The sequence below is a fragment of the Pipra filicauda genome, unplaced genomic scaffold (assembly GCF_003945595.2).
Source record: "Pipra filicauda isolate LSUMZ 115617 unplaced genomic scaffold, ASM394559v2 scaffold1117_size28051_pilon, whole genome shotgun sequence".
NCBI classification, from domain to species: Eukaryota; Metazoa; Chordata; class Aves; order Passeriformes; family Pipridae; genus Pipra; species Pipra filicauda.
Window position 1 is genome coordinate 5,344 of NW_024103560.1, and position 22,684 is coordinate 28,027.

At 49.1% G+C, this 22,684-nt stretch overlaps 1 protein-coding gene across 1 annotated transcript; it reads left to right on the forward strand.

Annotated features, from left to right (window-relative positions):
• LOC113994178 (hydrocephalus-inducing protein homolog) lies at positions 1-22,064 on the forward strand (the record flags this gene model as incomplete). Its single annotated transcript, XM_039382507.1, has 15 exons — positions 1-186; positions 5,346-5,448; positions 5,838-5,960; positions 7,016-7,138; positions 8,185-8,304; positions 9,271-9,405; positions 10,013-10,227; positions 12,745-12,872; positions 13,374-13,575; positions 14,634-14,775; positions 15,810-15,909; positions 17,857-17,975; positions 18,459-18,682; positions 19,872-19,939; positions 21,823-22,064. Coding segments are annotated over exons 3-15 (1,893 nt in total), but the record flags the coding sequence as incomplete, so codon positions are not given.
• Between the last annotated feature and the right edge of the window lie 620 nt (positions 22,065-22,684).

Genomic DNA, 22,684 nt, shown 5'->3' on the forward strand with positions numbered 1-22,684 from the left:
TCCCTGCGGCCTGAGCTCTGTCAGGCAGCGACATTCAACGCTTCGCCAAGCGAATTTTTGGAGAGATTGACTCTCCAAAAAGTCAGTCTTACAGTTTGCCGAAAGGCAAAGACTGACCGGGCTCTTCACCAACTGAGCCCTTGCAGAGAATTGTCTTTGAAGATCACTCGTGTCCTTTACTGGAAGGTAAAGCTTGACAATGTTAAGGTTGACACCCTGTTGTGATAGACCCGGGTTTCCTGAGACAGTCACGAATTGTTCCCCAGCCCTGGCCATATTTCTTCATTGCTTCCCTAGGTGGCCTCAGCTGCTGTGTCCTGGCACAGCTGGTTCCTCTGCCCAAGCTCAGGCCATTTGTGCTCTGAACACAAAGCTGAGGGGCCAGAGCTGTCTGTGCCCTGAGCCTGGAGCAGAGGGGGAATTAAGATCCTCCCTTAACTTGTGGGCTGGGTAAAGGGCTGTCTGCCTCTGGGGAAGATGAAGATCTCTCCCCATGACACAGCGGTGGTGGGCTGGAGCTGTGCTTTGTCCTGTCCCTGGAGAGAGATGGGGCTGATTTCTCAGTTCTGCTCCTTCCCCTGAGTCTGGCAGGCAGATCCCTGTAGGCTCCATGGAAGTGGAACCGTGGGGCTATGGAAGAGCATCACGCCAGGGCTAGAGGGTAGGGGAAGCTGCTAACCTGGATGGGGGCGTGGAGAGTGGAAGCCCTCTGTGAACAGCAGTGTGGGCATGATGGACAGGCTTCATTTGAAGTGAATGAAACTGCAGTTAGAAAACTGGTACAAGTAACCCAGAGTGGCAGTCTGAAAAATAAAAGCCAGACAAAATCCCAGTATGGGGGAACTGGAATAGTTTATTGAACACGAGAACACTGTTTTAAAGGCATCTGCATTTGGACATGTTAATGAAGGGGACAACCTATGTTAATTAGGGAATTACACAAGTTTTTTCTGCAGTTTCCAAATAGTTAATTTTTCTTCTAGTAGGATTACATGGGGGAGAGAGGGATTACAGGGATTTAGACATAGTTTTAACAATCATCCCCAAAAGTCCTTTCTTAATTCTTCTTGGAGCCAGGTTTATATCTCCGGTTTGCACATCAACAGGTCTCTGGACAAGGGTCCAAACTTCTTGAATCACGAGATGTTTGTCAGCCTTGTTTTCCTTTGCTGAAAGCTGGGTTTGGGCTCCCACATCTGCCCCTTCTTTTTTTTTATTTTTCTAAAAAACAAAAAACTTGGAAAAAACTTTGATCAAACGTTTGCTAATGCAAGACAAAATACAAGGAAATACAAATATTACCATAAATGTTTTCTTTAACTAGAGTATTAAATTTATCATGCTAACTAAACATGTAATGTAAGCTTTGATTACTATTTTCTTTCTTCAACTTATCAATGCTTTGATGTATCGGTTCAGAGTGAACTAATAACAGATTTTATAGCTGCATTTTAGAAGCAAAGATATTCTTAAATGGATCTAACAAGAAACATTGCAGTCTTACTTTTAATACCACAAGTGAAATTAATTTTAGCAAGGAGGCTCCTTTTTCAAGGCAATGTACAGTCTTTTATATACCTGAGATGGAAAGTATGATTATGCAAAGGCATTGTGTGTCAGAATAGTTTGGGCCACAAGGTTTGGCATTATAAAGGCATGTGGAGGAATCACAGCTCTTTTAAGGCATTCTGCATATTGCTACATAAATTATTTTCTTAAACTTTGCACTAACATTAAAAACATTTAACCAATCAAAAAGACTATCAAACATTTCTGGATGTAGAAAAGTAAACAAGGAACAACATGTGAGAAGGAAAAATTCCCAACAATGCTAAATTAAATAACCCTGGATTAATATAAAACTTGTTTAAACAACTTATTTCCATTATTTCTTATTAGAAATTACTTTTATAAAACTTTATTTAAGCTATCTTCTAAAGATCCTATTGACTTATAAGCAATTGATTTTGAACCAAACTTAATAACTTGATGACTTCAGGGTTCGTATGCTCCTGATTTTTACCTGAAAGTGTTTTTTAGTGTTTGGTTTTGAAAAATTTGTTTAACCTAAAACATTTCTGCAAGTGAAATTCTATTCAACTCAGGGTGATATGTTTTCTGGTTTTTATCTAAGGGTGTTTGTGCATGTGTGAGGTAATGTGCATTTGTGTATAAATCAGAACATATTAATTATTACGTATTCACACGCATGCATACATTTACACATTCATACTCGATGGCCATCGAACACACATCATACAAACATACCTTTGGGTTTCATTTTACAGTGTCTTTTGGTTATGAACTGAGAAATTGGTATTTTTTGTTTCTCACCCTCAGATTAGTAATATATGTTTTCTGTTTTGATGATAGTATAACCTGTAAAAACATATTTTGCTTCATGTTCAATTTAAATTTTAAATACATATAAACATTCCTATAGTTCAAGGATAAAATATATACTTCTTCTATTTTTAAGGCAAATATATGTCTTTCTGTGTTAATTTGGCTTTTGGACTTAAGGAAAATTGTTATTGCAAAAACTTAAAAATTTTCAAAAATACAGCTATGCATACATTTTAAAACAATTTTGGCTATTAGTTATGGAAGGGTATCTTCATTCAGCAAAGGTTCTTTGCTTTCCTTCGCTTTTCCCGGTTTTTTTTCTTTGTTTGTTTATTTGTTTTTGCGCGGGGGGACAATCTCTCCATTGGTAGCGTTTTGTTCGCCTCACTCACACTGTGAAACTGAAACAGGTTAATAAACAAAAAGGTTTGCAAAAAAAGACCAGTTCTAAGTTCAGGCTGTGAGAAAAATCTCATTTTATTAAATTTAGAAAAACGGCAAAAGCTTGCAAAACAAAAGGAATAAAACGAAAAGGAAAAATTACAACACGTGTCGGGTGTCCTAGGCATACAGGATTCCCAGGAACACCCCTTCCAATTCAAAAGTCCCGCTTATTAAACATTCTTAAGGTTCAACTCTGTTTACGTCATAGAAGAGGCGTTTCCCTCTGTGTCGTGCTAGGAGGTGGAGTGTCCAGCAGTATGACGTCTCTCAGGATCAGCCATGTGGCATAAGGGGTTTCTTTACTAATAGTAATTTTACAGTTCCTTATTCCCGTCCGCATGTTTCCCTGACACCGGTTCCGGGCTGAATCCGGCGTCTTACAACTCCGCGATACGCCTTATATTTGCTTGTAATAAAACCGATTCTTTATTTCTCACAAGGCTGCAAAGAAAAAGGAAAAAAATCAAGGAAGGGGGGTTTTGCTGCTTTGACTACTGCTGAAGTCGGCAGCTTTGTGTCTGCCCCACTCCGTTTGTCTCTGGGGTCCCTGTTCCCGGGTTTCTCTCGTGCTGTTGCCGCTGGGCTTCCGCTCGCTCCCTCCTTCGCCGCTGGTCCCGCTCGGGCTCTTTCCTCCCTCGGACCTTTCCCGGAGCCCCCCCGGGGATTCTGTGGGATCCTCTCCTCCGCTCACGCCCCATAGCCCCGGTTTTTGCACACCTCGTGCTCTGCTTGTGTTTGTCTTTCCCGGTGCCTCTTTCGGGTCCTTCCTGCCTTCTGAGCGGATCCCGCTCGGGTCCCGCTGCTGCTTCCGCCGGCGCGGGTCTCTCGATCTCGTTGTTTGCTGGGGCGCCGGAGGTGGTGCCCCCCTCTCAGGGACCTGCTCCAGGGTGTTGGACCCGTGCCTCTGGCCGCTGCTTGGCTGCTGCTGCTGAGAGCGGTAGCGGGCGGCGATCCAGGAGCTTGCTGAGACAAGGCGGCAGTTCGCTGGCGCTGGCTCGCACCCCGACCCTGCCCGGGGTGGCCGCAGCGGCGGTGGCCGTGGTTCTGTCTCACACGGCTCTCTCCGGGCAGCGTGTGTCGGGCTGCAATGTGCTTGTGCGCTCCGCTCAGGGGCTGGGGCCCGTCCCGGGCAGCGACTGCTGAGGTTTTTTCGGGCGGTTGCCGGGTCCCACAAGCACATATCAAGAAGGTCGGTAACGTTCAGTTCTGACATGTGACGCTGGGCCCACAGCAACAGGTTCTGCAAGGGCTGTTCGCCAATTTTCGCGCTATGCTGCTTAAGCTCGCGTTTTAAAATTAAATAAATGTGGGGTTTTTTCAGAAGATATTTGAGTCCCCATTGTACCCTACTTACTGTTACAAAGTCTTTAAAGATAATTACCCAATCTGGAGTTCGTAGTCAGCTCACTTCAGCAGTTCCCGCCTGCTGAGGACAAGTTTCCGTGCACATCTTCCGCCTTCTTTCAGTTCTGACTACGCACACACCACCGAAACACAAGGAGTGCTGCTTCCCTTGGTCCAGCCAGCCGATGGCTGACGAATCTTCTAAATGTTAGAAGGTTCTCAGCCCCACAGTTGTGGCAACATTAGTGGCAGTCTGAAAAATAAAAGCCAGACACGATCCCAGTATGGGGGAACTGGAATAGTTTATTGAACACGAGAACACTGTTTTAAAGGCATCTGCGTTTGGACATGTTAATGAAGGGGACAACCTATGTTAAATAGGGAATTACACAAGTTTTTACTGCAGTTTCCAAATAGTTAATTTTTCTTCTAGTAGGATTACATGGGGGAGAGAGGGATTACAGGGATTTAGACATAGTTTTAACAATCATCCCCAAAAGTCCTTTCTTAATTCTTCTTGGAGCCAGGTTTATATCTCCGGTTTGCACATCAACAGGTCTCTGGACAAGGGTCCAAACTTCTTGAATCACGAGATGTTTGTCAGCCTTGTTTTCCTTTGCTGAAAGCTGGGTTTGGGCTCCCACAACCCAGTTATTCTCAAGACCAAGTAATAAATCACTGAAATCCAGATTAATGTTCCATTCCCCATTAGATGGTAATTTCCAGCTTTAAATCCTAGCTCTTGCTGCAGCATGTCCTGGTGTCCATAAGACAGTGTCTGTTCTTGTGTTTCTAGTGCTTGAGACCCACTTTCTGGAGTTGTCTTCTCTTCTTGCCCTTTCTTGCACACCGACTTTGTACGACACAAACAGAGAGAGGTGGTTGTCAGGCTGGTGATTGTTTACCCTTAGCTTCTTGTAGGATAAGGATGCTGGAGAAGAACTGCCACTAGGATAAAGTCTGACGTGGTCCTGCTCCCCCATATGTTGTGTTTCTAAGGGCTCACGTCCCTTTAATGGTGTCTCCTCAGTGACCTAGCAAAGTTTGATGGCAAGGTTCACTCTGTTGCTTATTACATAGACCATGATCAATTCACACACGTGCAGGCACAGAGATGGGAACATCTATATTTATGTGTACAAAGGTAGCTATCAAAAGTTGCCCTTGAGTTCAGTGAAATAATCACATCAAATCCATTTGTTTCTCAACAGGCAAAAGTACTGTATCTGGTTCTGAGACCTTCACTGCAGTAAAGATTCTCCCTCCCTGGACTTGGTCCAGGGAGGGGGAACACAGTTGATGCAGAGTCTAGAGGTAAGTCCTGTGAGGAGTGGCTGAGGAAGTTGGGCTTGGTTGGCCTGCAGAAGAGGAGGTTGTTACAGTTCCTATACCACCAGCTATGGGCTGTCCACTCTAGCTAATAATTTTCAAGTAATATTTAAGCTACAGCTTTGTCTCTTGTAACTATTATTAATGTTCAGAATGTTAGCTCCAGATTTCACTCTGATCCATCTTTGAATTACACAACGTAGCCATATAGTTCAAATAAAGTCCAACTTCCAGCCTAACAATTCTGGCTTACTTATACCAAACAAGCACTTAGCTACTTTCAAATAATATAAAATTCGCAGCACCACTGTATCTTTTGGGTCTGCCAGGAATGGGATTCTGGATTTTCAGCATTCCATTGTTGCTCCTTCCAGGTGAGCTGAGACACTGCCACAACTTATCCACCTACAACATCCTTCAGAATGGATCCCGGATTCCCGAGGAGAGCGGTGCTGGCTCGTCCTCAAAGGCCGAAAGAGCCTGAGAAGCCCAAGCCTGTAAGTACCTGCTGTGGCCAGGAGCTGTGTTAAGGCTGGAAACTCCTCCCGTGTCCCTCTTCTCCCAGCCCCTCCTGCTGTCCAGCAGCACCGTGAAGCTACAGACCCCCTCCCCAGCTCTTAGGGCCGTGCTTCTGTTGGCAGGGGCTGTCATGGTGTGTCAGGGACAGTCCAGAGCCTTGCCTGGCTGTGTTACTGGAGCCAAGTTAAACAAATGTAAAGCACAGGAATTCCTTCTGTCAGGTTGGCACAGTCACTGTGCTTCTCTGACCACACCTGCCCTCCAGGCACCTGGGCACGTGGTGGGCAGCTCAAACGCTGCCTGAAGCCTTGAGAGAGGTGGCTGGTCCCCCCTGGAACAGGTTCCTAACCAGTTGTTCTGTCTCATCTCCTGTGTGGAGCACAGATCCAGCCCCGCAGGCAGCAGTGGAATTGGGGCAAGTCCTCCTTCCCACCCACAAACGTCCCCTTTGCTGCCTGGAGCTCACTTGGCTGGAGGTGACCCAGTGCTGAGGCTCTGTCAAGGACATCTCTCTATATTCTTCTGTGGATGGGACTGTGAGGCCAGACAGAGACAAAACCTGTGCTAATTACAAAGAGAGAACTATGGACCTATTGCTCTGCACCTCTTGTCTTGGCACAACGCTGCTTTTCTGCTTCTCTCATACTCAGCCAGCAGTGACATCTTCACGTGCTGGGGGTTGTGAGCCTTGGGCAGGGATGGAGTTAGGGCAGTTTGCCACTCTCTGCAAAGGTCACTGGCTCAATCCAGTGAAAGTAAAGAGGACGCAAATGCCCCAAGAGCAGAAATCCCCACACGTGTCACATCAAATCATGGAGAAGCTAATGAGGCAGAGCCGCCTGGTTAGAGCAAGTGTGTTCTGCTCAATACCATTAGTTTTCTGATGTTAAATATTTCAGCAGGTAACTTCCAGGACTTCCAGGACTGTCCTGGTGGCTGTGATCACAAATGATTCATCAGAGCCACTTGAACAAGAAAAGCCTTTCTGAACAAGGGCATTTCTGAGGCTCTTGCTGGTTTTTTTGCCTTTCAGTTCACCATTTTTGGCATCAGGAACATAGGTCTCAGGTTCAGGAAGAAGCCGGACAGCCCTCAGGAGACAAAGTTGCCCAAGATTCTCCAGCACCGAGGCACAAGTGAGAACTCCAAACGCAAGGTAGCCTTTTCCTGCCCTTTTCCTTGCTGTTTGATGTGACATTTGAAGAGGCTGTGTGCCTTGCCTCCAGCTTATTGAAACACCTCAGTGTCCAGGTCCTGTTGTTATTCCAAACTGCTGGTGGTGGTTGAGTTCCTTCTGCTGGGGTAAAGGCAAAACGTTTTCTCCTAGTGAGATGCTGGAGTCCTGATCTGTGCTAAGCCAACACAAATAATTTCTACTGAAGCTGGTGGGGTTTGCTGGAGTTTAGCTACCATGGTGAAGGCACGATACCGGGGGAAGGCTGGGGCAGGACAGAAGGGCACCAGCTTGCCATTTTCTATTGTCCCTCTGAAAGAGCCAACTCTTGCTTTGGTGTTGTCACTGACAAATGCTGGGGGTCATAGGATTCCCTGCACAGTGGCAGCGCTGGCCTTTGAAGGCTGAGGGCCTGAGGTAATTACTCCCAATTTAACACAACTCCAGTCTTACTCAAGTTGTCCAGCACTGCTGAGAAGAGAGCTGAACCTTATCCTCATCCAGCATTCACCTTATTTGTCCTATTCCTATCTACTGTGGTACTTTCTTTTTGCCTTAACCTCCTCTGGTGCTGTTCTCTTCTTACTGGTGTCTAAGCTCTAGAGTCTGGAGTTGTGTGGGCCTCAGTCTCCCTGCCTCAGAGTAAAGGTCATCCAAAAATTGTTTCCTTTGGAGTCTGATGTAAATTCTTGGTATCACTTACTGCTTGAGTGCTCAGTGAGTGCCCAGAGCTCTGGGACTCCATTAGCACAGGGCTGTGCTGGAGGCAAGTGCTGCCTGGCATTTTGGAGAAGGAAAGCTGGAGAAACTCCTGCCAAAAGAGCTGCTCAGCTTGAGCCTTCTCAGTGTGGTCCAGCAGCTTTTGATCAGCTCAGAGCAGAGGTGGGTGAGGTACTGTTCCCCCAGTGGCAGCTGGGCAGACCAAGTCACCAAGAGCCTGTCCTTCACCGGGGATCCACAGAGGAGTGTCATTCACAAACCTTCCTCCCAGCAGCTGAACCTCTCCCTGCTCTCTCTTGCCTCTCCAGTTCTCATCACGTGACCAGAACCAGACCTTGCTTGAGCCATACCCATCCGAGCTTGTGTTTCAGAATTATCCCCTGGGCAAGGTCTGTGAAATGCCCTTGCTTCTGAGGAATAGAGGCAAGGTAAGTGCTGGGATGTGGAGCTGTGCTAGAAGAGGAGAGTGTGCTAGAAAATGCCTGTTTGCTGTCCCTGTGCCTGTGTTCCCCTGAGGGCAGAAAATGGCAGCAGGGTGGCTGCAGGAATGCACAGCACTCTGGCTTGCCTGCACTGGCAGCTGCCTGGCCATAATCACCAGGCAGCAAGAGCCCCTGGAGAGCTGAGATTGTCTTTTAATAATGAAACCACACTGTCAGTGCTGGTCATGTTTCTCCAGGCAGAAAATACCTTGGAAGCCCAGAGTTGATAGACACAGCCTGCAGGGCCGTCTGGCTTTCCCTCACTCTGGCAAGCTGACTGCTCTCATCTTCTGCACCAGCCTTTCCTGGCAGTGTCTTGTGCTTCTCCCTTGCTCCTTTACAGCCCATTTAAATTCTCTTTGCCATCTCATTGTGTTGGGGCTTGTCTCTTTGTCGTGCTGTGTTCCTCCTTTTCTCTTCAGTTTCCCAGGAAGGCCAAGTGTCTGGTCTCCTCTTGCTGGTGTGCCCATATGACTATCTCCCCACAGCTGGACTTCCCCACTGTAACTCAGTCTGTTCGAAGGGAATTTCTTCCTTCCCCCAGGATAATGTGCTGGTTGGCCTTCAGGTAGCACATTCTCCCTCTGGAACAGGGCTGCATGGCTGTGTGCAGGCAGAAGCAAGCAGATTCTCTGGGCTTGCTGAAAATGAGGATGACTTGATTCAGGTGTTCTATCTCCATACTGCTGGTGCCTGACCTTCCTTCCCAGCAGGCACTGCCCTACTGCCTCTGGCCGAGCTGCTTTGCCCAGGCAGAAGGGATTCAAGTTCACCCTTGTGTATCCTCTGCTTGTACCTCCAGAGCTAAAAGTCCTTTGGGAAAATGGTCAAGGAAGGCTGTCACCAGGGCACACCCAGGTCTCCTCAGGTTTCCACAAGTGGCAAAATCACCATTTTGTGTCTTTCCTGCAGGTTACTCGGCTGGTGAGGGTCACCATGGACAGCTCACCTTATTTCAAGTTGGTCGGCCCCAATGGTGTGTGCCATCAGATCCCAGCAGGCTCATTTTGCACTATAAAGATCCTTTTCATCCCTGAGGGGAGCAAGGTGAGTTTGGAGGAACATTCTCTCTAAAGCTACAGCGTTTGTTGCACACTGGTTATAGCCCACCCCGTGCTGTGAGGTCAGCTCTGGGCTGGGGGCAGGCAGCCTGGAGCTGGTCACACCTTGGCACAGCATGGTGCTGCCAGTCCCTGCAGTGGTTAAACACCTTGGCACAGCATGGTGCTGCCAGTCCCTGCAGTGGTTAAACACCTTGGCACAGCATGGTGCTGCCAGTCCCTGCAGCTGGGCCTAGAGGGCTTTGCTTTCCCTCCACACCTATTCTTGAATGTTCACAAGGGAAGAGGCACATGGAACAGCAGGGAAATCACAGGGAGGGGTGTTGATGTTTAGCCAACTCTAGGCTCACTGGAAGGGGTTTAATTATGGAAAATACCAGAGGAACAAAAAGATCCAGAGAGCTTTATTCTTCCCCTTTGGAATGGAGCAAAAATGATGCTTTTTCACGTGCTCTGTTCTCCAGCCTTTATTAGTATGAATTAGTGGTCATTTTTGGGGTGGAAGAGGTAAATTCATGCCCACAAAGGCTCATAGAAAACAGCACTTTTTCTTCTGCCATGACGATGGCACTCAATGCCTTGTGCTTTGCCAGTCTCTTTTCCTGCAAGACCATTTCCACGAGCTTGTCTGCATCTGCGAAAGGGAAAAGTTCACTGTACCAATCCGGGCCATTGGTGCCCGCCCAATCTTGGACTTCCCCGACCAGCTGGACTTCTCATCGTGTCCAGTCAACCACAGCACCCAGAAGACTCTGCTGGTTCGCAACACCGGGAACCTGGAAGCCTCTTACAGCCTCAGCACTGAGAGGTAAAGCAGCTCACCTGTCTTAGTGCAAAACACCTTTGGGTGATGGCAGAGTTGGGAAAGAGTATCCCAAAGGAACCAGAGCATCCGAGCTGCTGCACTGCAGCCACAGCTGGAAGTGGGCAGGACATGTGGGGCCTGCTGTTGCTTCTAGTGTTTTAAGCAGGATGCAAGCCCTGAGCTTTGTCTCTCCCAGATTTCCTGGGGACTGCTGGAACATGTTAGTAGTTGGTCTGCACCCTCCTGAGCACCAACACCTTCTGAAATGGCTGCCTCCCAGTGTCAGCCAAATAAACCCATTCTCCAGGAGGCCTCGAGCGTGTGGCACATCAGGGGGCCCCTCATCAGATGCCCAACGTGAGCTGATGTGAACAGCCTGTGCCGTTCCTGTTAGTCAAAGCCGATCTGATTTCCCTTGTCAGCTGAGGGCATCAGTCATCTCTCCTGTTTCACGAAGAACCTTTGAAAGCCAGTATAAATTTTCAAGCAGATCATTTAGTATTTGAATAGAAGCATTTTATTCTAATTAAGTGTCCCCCACCTTTCATTCAGATTTCTTTTAAAATACTCTGAAGTTCCCGTGTTTCTGCTTTTTTTTTCAACTTATTTTGTTTTTGGTTAAATTTTTGTCAAACTGTCATTCATTCTTCCTTGGGAACTTTCTTCAAGGTCCTCTCATACCTGTTGATCTACCATCTACCCATAGGCATATGCACAGGTGTATAAGAAACAGGAGCAATTTGGGGAATATGTGAAAATGTCGGAGATGCAGGGACTGATTTGCCACTTGAGTTCTTAGTCCTGAACTTGGCTGGATCCTCTTCTGAGAATTTGAAAATAGGAAAACACCTTCTTTCTCAGGCATCCCCTGAAGTCAGCGCCAGGAGTCTCATTCCCCATCCAGCCATCTGAGGGCAGGAGTATATGGACATGGGGCAGGAGTAGGAAGGGAACGGGAGGGAAGGTAGTGCTGAAGAGTTGCCAGGGATTCCCCTTAAGTAGTAGCTTCTCTGTTCTAGAAAAATTTCTGGCAAAAGAACAGGAAAAAAATTCCATGCCTTTCCCAGGCCAGGCAACGAACCCCTGAGCCCCAGCAGAGCCCTGCAGCAGTCCTGGCACCCCCATCGGGGCAGATGCAGGGGCACGGAGAGTAATCCAGCTCTGGGGCTGGTGGGACCTTGTCTTTCCTCCTCTCTCTCCAAAGTCTCAGGCCCAGCACAAAAACATTGCTGGCCCAAGGCTTCTCCATTAGCCAGTAGTGATGTTCTCACTGGTGGTAATGGGCCCGGGTCAGGCCCCTAATTGCAGCAATAGCTCCTTAAGAAGCAGAAAGAGCAGCAATTCCATCAGCTGTCACCACTGAGAGGAACAAAGTTCAGCTTGCACACGGCTCCAGTTGTTCTTCTTATTTATTTTTTTTATGTTGCATTCTCTAATAATCATCAGATTCCCCAGGAAATGTTTTTAAGGTGACAAATTAACCATCAGCAAAGCACTAAACTTTTGTTTTCTCAGTGGGGCTGTACAAAGAGCACAAAGCCCAGCAGCCACTGGGCAGAAGCACCTTTCACCTGAGCTATCCCGAAGCATTAAAGCACTGATTTTTGTGTCTGTCAGGCAAGAGCTGTTTACCTGGTGACAAAGCCAAATTGCTCCTGTTAAATCCAAACTGCACCCACATTTGCCTAATTATTTCCCTTGTTTCTCTGGTGGGCCAAGCAAAGAGTTACCAGGCTGATGACACTCCAGAATCCCAGACTGCATGGCTGGTGAATACACAGAAACCTCCTGTTCAGCTCCCTTGCTGTGCTGCTCTTAATGGCACTTCATTTAGCTGGGATTGAATCCTTCAGGCTGTAAACGGGACCCTCCTTTTGGGTATTGTTTCCATGTCACTGTATTGCTCCAATTTGCAGTTGCACTCATTCAGTTTTCATTGCTCCTTTTCTTCGAGCAATTCAACTTCATTGAAATGCTGATAAAACGTGCCCTTTCTTGGGCTAAACCAGGATGTTTACAAGGGGAAAAACAACCCCACACAACCACACTGCAAATTAAACTCATTATTCTCTGGTCTTCAAGGAAGACTTTATTCTCCCTGTTGATTCCTAGGCTGTAATGTCACAGGACAGGTAGTGCCCTGCCGTTTGCATTTCTTGAATAGGGGATTGAAAAAGAGAAATTTCTGAGGCAGTCAGTGTCAAGTTGTGTATGCAAATAGCTCTTAACCCTCTCTGTGCTCTTCCCAAACCACTCTCTGATGGGATTGTTGGCAGTCAGACCCTTGAGCCTCCATGCAGAGTATGGGGGAGATGAGTTCATTTTATCCAACAGGATTTTCTGCGGGCTGCATCTCCTCAGAAGAGAGTCGGTAGCTGTTTCTGATGCTGTGTGTTCTGTCTGTCTTCTGCTGACTGTGGTTGCTTTGCTTCTTGCTTGCACAAGTCAGCTGAAGTGAACTAGACTGCAAATATCCCCAAACTTCCCCCAAGAGTCCTGATCTCTCTCTTGGTCTTGCAGCCCTTTCACTGTCAGTCCAGCCACGGGAACCCTCGACATTGGTGAAGCCATGCAAGTGACAGTGGAATATCACCCAAGGGAGATTGGGCATCATTCCACATCCCTGGCAGTGCACTGCGACATAGTTGGTGAGTGCTGGGCACTGCACGGTGCACTCACCCTGCATCCTTCAAAACAGCAGAACCCTTTCTAAGCAGAATAACGTTAGACTTGCTCTGCAAACTACTTGTAGAACTGTTCATTTCAAGCCTCTGTGTGTTTCAGTGCTCAGAAGTGAGCAAAGAAGGGGCCAAGGCTGAGTCTGTCCCTGTTCTGGATGTGGTGTGTTGCTGTGTGCTGGTCCATCCCTGGGGGGAACCCTGGTGTCAGCATGGTGTTCTCCATCCTGCACCCCCACCCCAGTCCTCTACCAACTCCCCACTGTCCCAGCCACCTGAATTCCCCCTCCAGCAGCACTGCCCCATCCCAGCTTTACCACAAAGAACAGTGAAAACTAGTTAGTGTTTAGGGGGTTGATAAAGTGGATGCCCTCAAACAGGGATGAGATTTACCTGTGGTTTGCTCTGGTCCTTGTAATTAATTCCATCAGCGAGTGAGCTGAGCACAGACTCCTCTTTGCTTTGTTCCAGATGAAGATACCCACACCAGGCTTCATGGAAAAGCTAAGGACTTCGACATCGGGCTGGAGAAGTACTCTTTGGAATTTGACAAGACTTATCTCACGCTGTCAAGCCAAAGAACCATGCTCATCCACAACAGAACTAACATCACAGCCCGGTTCCAGTGGAAGGCTTTTGCTACTGAGGCAGAGGAGCATCCACAGAAGATCAGGTTGGTCTGAAAGATGCGGTGACATGCACTGCCCAAGGGTAAAACTAACATATGGGCTCAGGGGCTGCTTGTGCTCTTGAGTGCTTTAGGGTATTAGGAACAAGTAGGTGTTCCTGCAAAGTTTGCAGGGCAGTCACAGCTCGCAGTAAAGAGCCAACAAAGTTGCTGGTTGTTCAGTTGTCAGTTCGGGAGAGGTGCAGTTTGCCCAGAGACAGGGGGACCAACCAGCAGCATGGGAGGATCATGTGGCCATGTCCTCCATTTTGAAGTGCTGTGGCCTCACCTTGAACAATGTCAGTGACCTCCAGAGCCACCTAATCAGCACATAATGGGGGACACACAGTAGGCCTGCTGGGAAGCCTGTAACTCCAGAGTATCCCAGCCAAACAGGGAGGGACCTGTGCTCCAGGCAAAGGGGATAAAAGAAGCTGCAGCCTCCACTGAGTTGAGAGACCTCACTGAGGTTTGTTGAGTGAACTCTCCCTTTTATTAGAATAAAGGTTTATTTTTTTAGTTAGCTCCTCTGTCTCCTGGCCATTTATGTGAGTTACTTCTATACAGTCCCTCATTAGCATGAGAGGCGAGAGTGGGAGTAGTTTTGCCATTCCACATGCTCAGGTCTTAGTTCAGTGGTTGTCAGGGGTCCACTCTGGGGGTCCTCCAAGGCGAGCGCCCCCTAAATCAATCGTCCTATTTGTGACTCCGCTTCTTGCACTCGGGCAGGTATTCACTTGTTATATAACACAAGGCAGTGGAAGGTGGGGGTGCAAAGTATCAGGGCCTTCTGGCACATCATGGTGAAATCACTGTCTGTTGATGGAGGTTGAGCAGAGGGTTGCCATCTAAGTGGCTGAGAGCCCTCCTCATGCCCAGCGCTGCAGGTCAGCCATGGAGAAACATTTCCGAATGCGCTGCCCCGTGGCTTGGGCTCAGCCCCTTGCTGGGGAGCTGCTGCTGCTCCTCCCCGAGCGCTTTGCTGCTTCTGCACTTACACTCAGCTCTGCAAATCAGTGGCTTATTAAATGACCTGCTGCCTTTGTTTCTCCCTGTGGCTGCAGGCTGTCTCTCAATCTGTCTCGGCCGCCCCTGGAGACAGCGAGGCTCTCCGTAGAGAAGCGCTATGAGTTGGAGGAGGAGACAGCAAAGATTGAAGCAGACCCCATGCTGTTCTCAGATGATGTTTTCACCATTGAGCCCTTGGTAAGTGATAGCTGAGAACCTCCTCCTCCTCCCCCTCCCTGAATGAGCTCACTCGGCAGATCCCCACCTCAGCTTGATGTGCCCAGAGAGAAGACATCAGGTTCCTGGTGAGGCTGGAGAGCTTCTTGCAAAAAGCATTGCTACCCTGTGGGCTCCTGGAAGGCAGCAGGAACCTGCCTAAAGCTGAGCTCTGCTGCAAGGGCTCGACGTCAAGGGAGCTTGGTGCGTGTCCTTGCAGTGTCCAGAGGGATCAGTTACCGCAGGAAGGGGCACAGCTTACACGTGATGCGTGGGGCTTAGCAGAGGGTGTTGGAGCACTGTCAGTTCACAGATTGACCTGAAGCGAAAAGGAGGCCAAATTCAGCCCAAGGTCATGGAAATGCCAATCCCTCCCTGGAACCAGGACTTACAGCATGTCTGAGTCTCCCTTCCAGTGTCATCTGGGAGCCTGAACACAGGACTTTGAAATGAACTTTTTGAGTTCTGTTGCACGCAGGGACAGAAAATCTTTTTCTGTTTATGCAAGCAGACCTCCATGTCCTTCCATCAACCAGAGCCCTGATTATGAGTATTGGCACAGTGTGAGATGAAGAATCCCCGCTGTCTGCGCAGTGCAAAATCCCTCCTCATCTTGGAGTAAACCCTACAATAATCCCAGCCTCTGCTTTCTTTTAAAATAAGTTGAACTAAGTTTTTTCTTTCCAAGGAAGGGGATCGTGTTCTCTTCTTGATTACTCCTATAGCCCATCTAAGGCCAAGAGCCACCAGTGTCAACACAACAGCAGTTTCACACCACTGTAGCTGACAGCAGCACGATGTGACCAAGAGCTTGTGTCAGAGCAGTAGGAATATTGTAGAGTGGGAGCTGATCAGCTGAGCATTAAGAGCATCCTGTGGTGTGTTGAGCTGGTTTTGGAGTGTTTCCTCGGGCTCTTTGTGTTGTTCACTCCTTGCTCTTAAGTAAAGGCTTACAGGTTGAAAAGAAGAAATGTGATATTGGAAGGTAAATCGTTTGCTGTTTCTTTCTGTTTTAGGAGGGAGAGGTTGGGCCACACTGCTCAGCTGAGATCAAGGTGTTCTTTAACCCCCGAGTTGCCCAAGTCTATAGAAAAGTGGCCTACTGTTTGATCTCAGGTATGGCTCCTTCTCCTCTTTCTCTCACCCACAGTGAGGGGGAGGTGCAAATACTCTTCCAGCCCACTGGGCTCCCATGGAAGTGCTGGGAAGGGTCCATGGTCAGCAGAGCAGTGCTGGCTCATGTGCACTGTCCCTGCGGCTTCCTGGTGGTCTCCCATGCAAGGCCAGGGCTCAGGACACTGATCCCAGAACAATCCAAGCAGTACATGGATAAGCTTTCATGACATGGGTTTGCCAGTATTTCCTCAAAGGCCAAAGAGCTACAGAGCAGAACAGCTTTAGGGAATGGGCACTAAGCCCCTCTAGAGCACTGACCTCCAGGATGGCTCCTCACTACATGGATCCATCATCGGGCAGTAGGAGCTGAGGTAGAAATGTGCTCCCTGAGCCTGGATCACCTCCCACTGCCCAGACAACAGCAGACCAGAGGTGGCTGAGCCCTGCTGAGCCCAGGCTGTCTGCAGAAGGACCACCCCTAGCCAGCACCTACTTCTCTCCCTGCGTGGGAATTGTCACCTTCTGGCTCTCAGGCTGAGGTGTGTCCAGGTGGTGGCCACTGGGCTTGCTGTGCTCAGCTTCCAGGAGTGCTGTCAAGTCCTTTTCTGGGAGCACTTATCATTGTTCCCCCACCCCAAGTCACCCCCTCACAGAGGTGGTGGCTTTGCTGTGCCCACACAGGGCAGAGAACACTCGCAGAGCACAGTGTGGTTCAGGTTCCCCTGTCCTTCCTCTCTGTCTCTGCATGGTGCTGCTTAGTGTTTTTCACCTTAAAGTGGAAGATGGCTGTCAGGTTTCCATCCAGGGAATACTCTGGGTTTGCCCATCTAGGAGAAAGAGGTGGGAGGCCCGTGGTCCTCCAGCGGCCAGGCTCCCGTTCTGGAGGGCACTGCAATCCCTAACCCAGCTACTCTGTTGCCTTCCTTCCTGCTCCAAGCTGATGGATACAAGTGTCATGAAACAGCTTTTTATTTAGACAGTAATTGTGCAGGGATAACTCAACAAATACCATCTACAGTAATTACTCAGGGCTCATGCTAACAAACTCTCTTCCTGCCCACCAACTGCCATTGTTAGAGCTGTGGAAGGAAAGCAGGGATTTAAAAAGTTGCTCCCAAGGCATTCCTTGTGATGTCCTGCATCGTGTGAAACTGTGCATCTCTGTTTGTTGACATGGTCAGATGAGAATCATGTTCCAAGCCAGTCACCAAACACGGGGACATTCTGTGAACAAGATGCTGAGTGTCAGAAAGCAGCAGAAGCTGAAGACTTTGGCAACAAAGTCCTGTGCTGTAGGGCCACTGCCCCCCAATTTAGTTAGAAGCCAGGCAGCAATGCCCAACTCTTTGCAAGCTTTGTCCCTTCACTGAACGGATTTCAAAGCTCCTCCAAGTGCGTGGGAAGGAAATCAGAATCATAGAATGATAAGGGGTTGGAATGGCCCTTAAAGATCATCTAGTCCCAAACCCCCCTGCCATGGGCAGAGACACCTTCCACTAGCCCAGGTTGCTCCAAGCCCCGTCCAGCCTGGCCTTGAACACTGCCAGGGACGGGGCAGCCACAACTTCCCTGGGCAACCTGTGCCAGGGTCTCACCACCCCCACAGGGAAGAATTTCTTTTGTATATCTAACCTAAATTTCCCCTCTTTCAGTTTGTCCCCATTACTCCTTGTCCTATCACTACGGAAATCATGTTTTAAACTCAGCATTGCTTTTTCAGGGTGCAAACTGGTGGCTAAATGGGACACAAGCCCAAGGGGTGGGTTAGAAATTGGAAGCCAGCCCCAAGGCATATCACCTGAGGGAAGAGAAGGGTCCATCTCTTCCCCCAGAGCATCAGGAGCTGGTCTCACCCATCTCGGAGTCAGGGACTAGCATTGAGGCAGCCTGGAAAAAGCAGGATAAGAGAGTAAGAATTACTCTACTGAAATGGAAATCTCTCCCCAGGCCGTGAGAGCAGGCTGCCCCTGTGCCTCACAGGGGAAGGCCTCGGGCCCTGCCTCCGTTTCAAGTTTGCGGAACTGGACATGGGGAAAGTTTTGGTTGGAGAAGCCTACAGCTATGAGGTGAGCAGCAGGGGCTGGGGTAGATCCTGATGGCTCCTGGGGCAGAGGGGAGCCTGGTGGACCTGTGGAATTTCTGGCAAGTTGGGCAGTTGTGAGCAGGGAATATTTGACATACTAGTCAAATCTGGGGAATTTCACAGAATCTGGATCCTTTTCCGGGATCTGAAAGGTGTTGTCTGTTGTTCACGAAACCCCAATTCCTGCTTTTTGGCAACCTCCCTTGGAGATCAGCTGGGATGCTTTCTGCAAAACAACCCCTCAACACATGAAAGCAACACTGGGTCAAAAAGCTGAAGTGTTCAGAGGCTTCTGTTCCAGCCTCAGACTCAAGGCACCTGTTGTACTGTTTTGGCTTCTGCCACGTAGCAGCACACAGCATCTTCTGCCTTTCCAGGGGTTAATAATTTATTAGAAAGCAACTCAGCCTTCTGTAAGAAAGGAAGGTTGCTCATGTATTTCCATTTTGCTTTCTTGCTGCTGCAGGCAATGCTGGTTAACACAGGAGCTATCAATGCTCCCTTCCGGCTCATCCCTCCAACCACAGTCCACGGCTCCTGCTTCACCTTTCAGCCCCAGCAGGGCATCATTCCACGCAATGGGATCCTGCCCATCCAGATCTTCTTCAGTTCCAGCACCCTGGGGGAGTTCGAGGAAGAGTTCCATTTCAATGTGGCTGAATGCCCTAAGCCTGTGACCTTGTCTATCAGGTGAGGAAGGCTCTGGGAGCTTGGTGGGCACATCTGTAGCTGTCTCTGAGTAATCATCTCCCACCTGCCTCATTTGGTGGTGGAGCAGAGAAAAAAGGTGTTGCCTGAGGTCTTAGTCTTGGCTCTGATGTTGGCATCCCCTTAGTGTGGGGGTGCCTTCTGCCCAGTGCAGGTACCCAGGAGCTGGAGTGACTCCTTCCTGCAGGGACTTCCTTCCGTTTTGGCCATGCCAGGCAGTGGGAAGGCATCAGCTCTGGGCAGTTGCTGGTCTGGGATGTCCCCTATGAACACCCAGGGCTTTGGAGATGGGCCAGCCTGGGTGACTCTGCAGCCAGAAGAAGTGGTTCTAAAATCCTCTGTTAATGATCCGTGCCAAAGGGGCAGCAGCAGCCTCACATCATCCCTCGTGCCCGTGCACAGGCACAGGCTGTGCTCCTTAGTCCTGTGCAGGGAGTGCTCTGGGACCTCCTTTCCACAGCAGGAAGGGACTGGGGTGGGAGATGGGGAGCTCTGCAGCAGCAGGGACTGTCACAAGGACTTGGGCATCCTCCCATGGGCTGGTGCCATTGCAAAAGATAATCCTCGCCCAGCAAAGGGGAGAAGGGGTGATGACAGGAGAGGCAAAGCTCCCTTTTCAGCACCACAGCAGCACGAGGGCTTGTCCCAGCTAGTCTGAACCACGGGCTGGTGGGGTAATGTGGTGGAGGCAGGAAAGCTGATGCTAGGAGCTCTGGAGCTTTGGAGGTGGCTGTGTCTGGGCCGCTGTTGGGAGGCACTGAATCAAGGTAGTAAAGAAACAAAAGGAATCTGCAGTCCATTCTACTAATAATATAAGGGAAATGGATAAAACATAACAAAAAGGTTATTACTTTGCAAGAGAAAAGTAGTGAGTCGGTCTTTCTCCTAAGGCAAGGGCACAGAGCCATCTCTGGGTGTGTGTACAGGGTCCTCCATGGGGCCAGCAGCACCTCGGGGGCATGCCCTGCCTGCCGTGGTGCCCTAAGCCCCATCAGCAGCTGTTGGCTGCCTCCTGTGCCCACAGATGCCGTGCTCAGCACAGGGTGCGGGGCTGGTTCGACACCCACGGGGCTCTGACACCAGCTTTGACCCACCTGAGCTGGAAGGACGGCCAAAGGCTTTGCAGTTCCCTTTAACCAAGCCGTTACCTCCTCTGTCCTCGTCCTCGCAGGGGTCACGTCACCGGACTGAGCCTGCATTTCAGCACAGCTGGCCTTGACTTCAATGACGTGTCCTTTGGTGAGTGTTCCCTGGGCTTGGACACAGCAGGGGGGATCTGTGCCTAGCCAAAATGGAGCACTTGAACAGAAGAGCATCTGTCACTCGTGCTCTTCCATGGCAGCCTGCAGGGTGTTAACTCCAGGGCTGCTGATGGCATTTCACCATCGTGAGATCCAAAAGGACCAAAGGAATAGAAAGTCAGTATTTTCTGGTGTCCCTCGTAGTCTCTTCTGCTCCAATCTCCCAGTCCTTGCCAGCAGAACGACCGTAAAAGTTCTCGTCCCAGGAGGGCCCAGGGTATGGGACTGCAGGAGAAGGGAGCTTAAGCCCTGTACCTTTAGTGTGGGATGTTAATTAGTGGTGTGAGGGCATCTCATTATCCCTGACCAGGTCAGATGCCCCAGCAATAGCTCTGCCTCAGGCACCTGTGTCCTCGGAGCTGTGGGCTTCTTCTTCTTCCCCAGGAGAAGCCCAGCTCTGCTGACAGAGCTTTTGGCTGAACATCCAGAGCGTTGCCATTGAAATGCTGGTTCTAGTTCTCCATCTCAGGCTCACAAAAGGCTTTGTACTGAGATGATCTACAGTTTAAATGTGAAATCAGTCATGGATTGACTGAAGGGCCGTTATCATTCTGCACCCAGGATGCCTCTGTGTTTTCATGCAGTTCATGGACTTTTTAAGAAAAAACTCATTACCTTTTCTGAGCTGCTTCCTCCCCTCCATCACTGCCGAGCCCCTTCTTAGTTTCTTTTTGAATAAATGAAACAACACGAAAGGCAGCAGGCACAAAGATTGTTCTGTTAGAGGAGATTCATCCTGTTTACTCTGATTTCATTCCTAAGACCTCCTCAGCTGAAGGCAGCTGTTGTATTTTTTGCTTCTTTTAACTGTGCTGCTGGCTGTTGTCTGCATCTGGTGACCTTGGTCTTATTCCCGACTGGGACACCTGTGTTTGTCCTTTTTGTGCCCCTCCTGCCTCCCTGCTGGAGTCACTGCTGGAGCTGGGCAGTGTCACTGTTGATGGACACGGAGAAGCTCCCTGCTGTGCCTGCAGTTGGTTTTCCTCCCCATCTGGGTTCAAATGACGCTTGGTAAGCAGGCCCTGGGAGATGTCTCCTCCCCACAGAGCTGGCCAGCCAAGCCACATGTCCACTGCAGAGCAGGCTGTGGGCTGGTGTCCTGGCTCTGCAGGACATCCCCACCAGGTGTGGCTGTATCCCGGCTTTCCGTTACGGGAAGCAAGTCTCAGAGCTAAGGTGGTGTCAGCTCTTGTGGGCAGCAATCACAGCCAGTGTGCAGTGTGGCTGTGATGTCCCCATTTGTCAGATAAGACGAGACATGGTTTCTAATCACTGATCTCAGAGCAAGCCTCAGGTTTGCCTCTAGTGAAGTGGGCTGTGAGTTGTACGTGGTTGCCCCAAGCCAGGAGATACCTTAAGGATCCTGCCTAAAGAAACTGCATTGGGGTGCTTTGCATCATGTTCCATCCTCCCTTTCTTTTGCTGTAGCTTCTCCCCAATGACAACTCAGTGCTTTTATATCTTGAAAATGCTGGGAGTGTTGGCAGCGTTAACAGGGAATTTTATGGATTGAGTTTTCAGGGTAAATGGTCGATCTGGATGCACACTCATCAGTGTGCAGAAATAATTGATGGTGCTGGTTTGGGGCAGTTACAGAGGGAGAAACTTGTGGTGTTCAGCAGGGCTAAGAGTGGGCATTTCCAAGGCAGCAACCTGAGACCAGTGTCCAAGTTACAATTCATTGCTCGCTGAGCTGCTCAGTGAGCTGTCATTCAGATAACAAAGAGCTAAACTCCAAGCGCAGTTTCATCCTACCAGGATATTCACACCAGAAATCACGAGATGCTTGGTGCCTACTCAGCCATTTGTGTCATTTCCTAGGCTTTCCTCAGACCTTGTCGTGCCACCTGATCAACACCTCTGTGGTGCCCATCACCTTCCATCTTCGCATTCCTGAGGACGGCCAGGGACAGCCCAGCCTTACCAGCTTTGACCAAGTGAAAGACAACACTCACTCCTCCTGGGAAAAAGGCACACTGGCTCCATGTCAGGAGAAGCCAATGGAATTCACTATAACACCCAGCACAGGGACTATCCCTGCCCAGGGATTCCAAGAGATCAGGGTATGGGAGGAGTCTGGCCACACGTGGGTCAGTAGGTGGGGCTGAAACCTCACTGGGGTGTGGGAGGGCTTTAGTGCTGCCGGTTCTCAGTGTGTGCAAGGGAGGGATCTGCACTGGTGTGGGAGCTGGGTTACTTGGAATGTTCCTGAAGGAACACCATTTAGTCTCCAAAATCATAAGCTGAGATCACATGGTCAACAGAAGCCATTCATGTGTTGTTTTTGAGCGTGACTTCTTTGACTGAGAACAGGCAGAGGAAGGATGAGGACAGAAGGTGGCTGTTAGAGAGATGCCACTGTATAAAGTAGTTTGCTTTTCTTCCTGGTCTCATTTCTCCTCTCCCGGGGAACAGAATGAGTTGTGGTCACTGCAGGGATCCCCAGTGAGGAAAGAAAAAACTCGGCAGCCATCAACTGCCCAGCATCTGCAGGAGCACACTTTGCTCTCAGCTTCCTGCTGAAAAGCTGAACTCGTTTTGTCCAAGTCAACACATTTCCTTTGCATTTATGTTATTGTAGTCAAATGAAAAATGGGCCCCTAATTTGAAGACAGTGGTGAGTAGAGCTTTAGTCTCATTATACATGATTATGAATAATGCTTTAATTTAGCCACCTATGCCC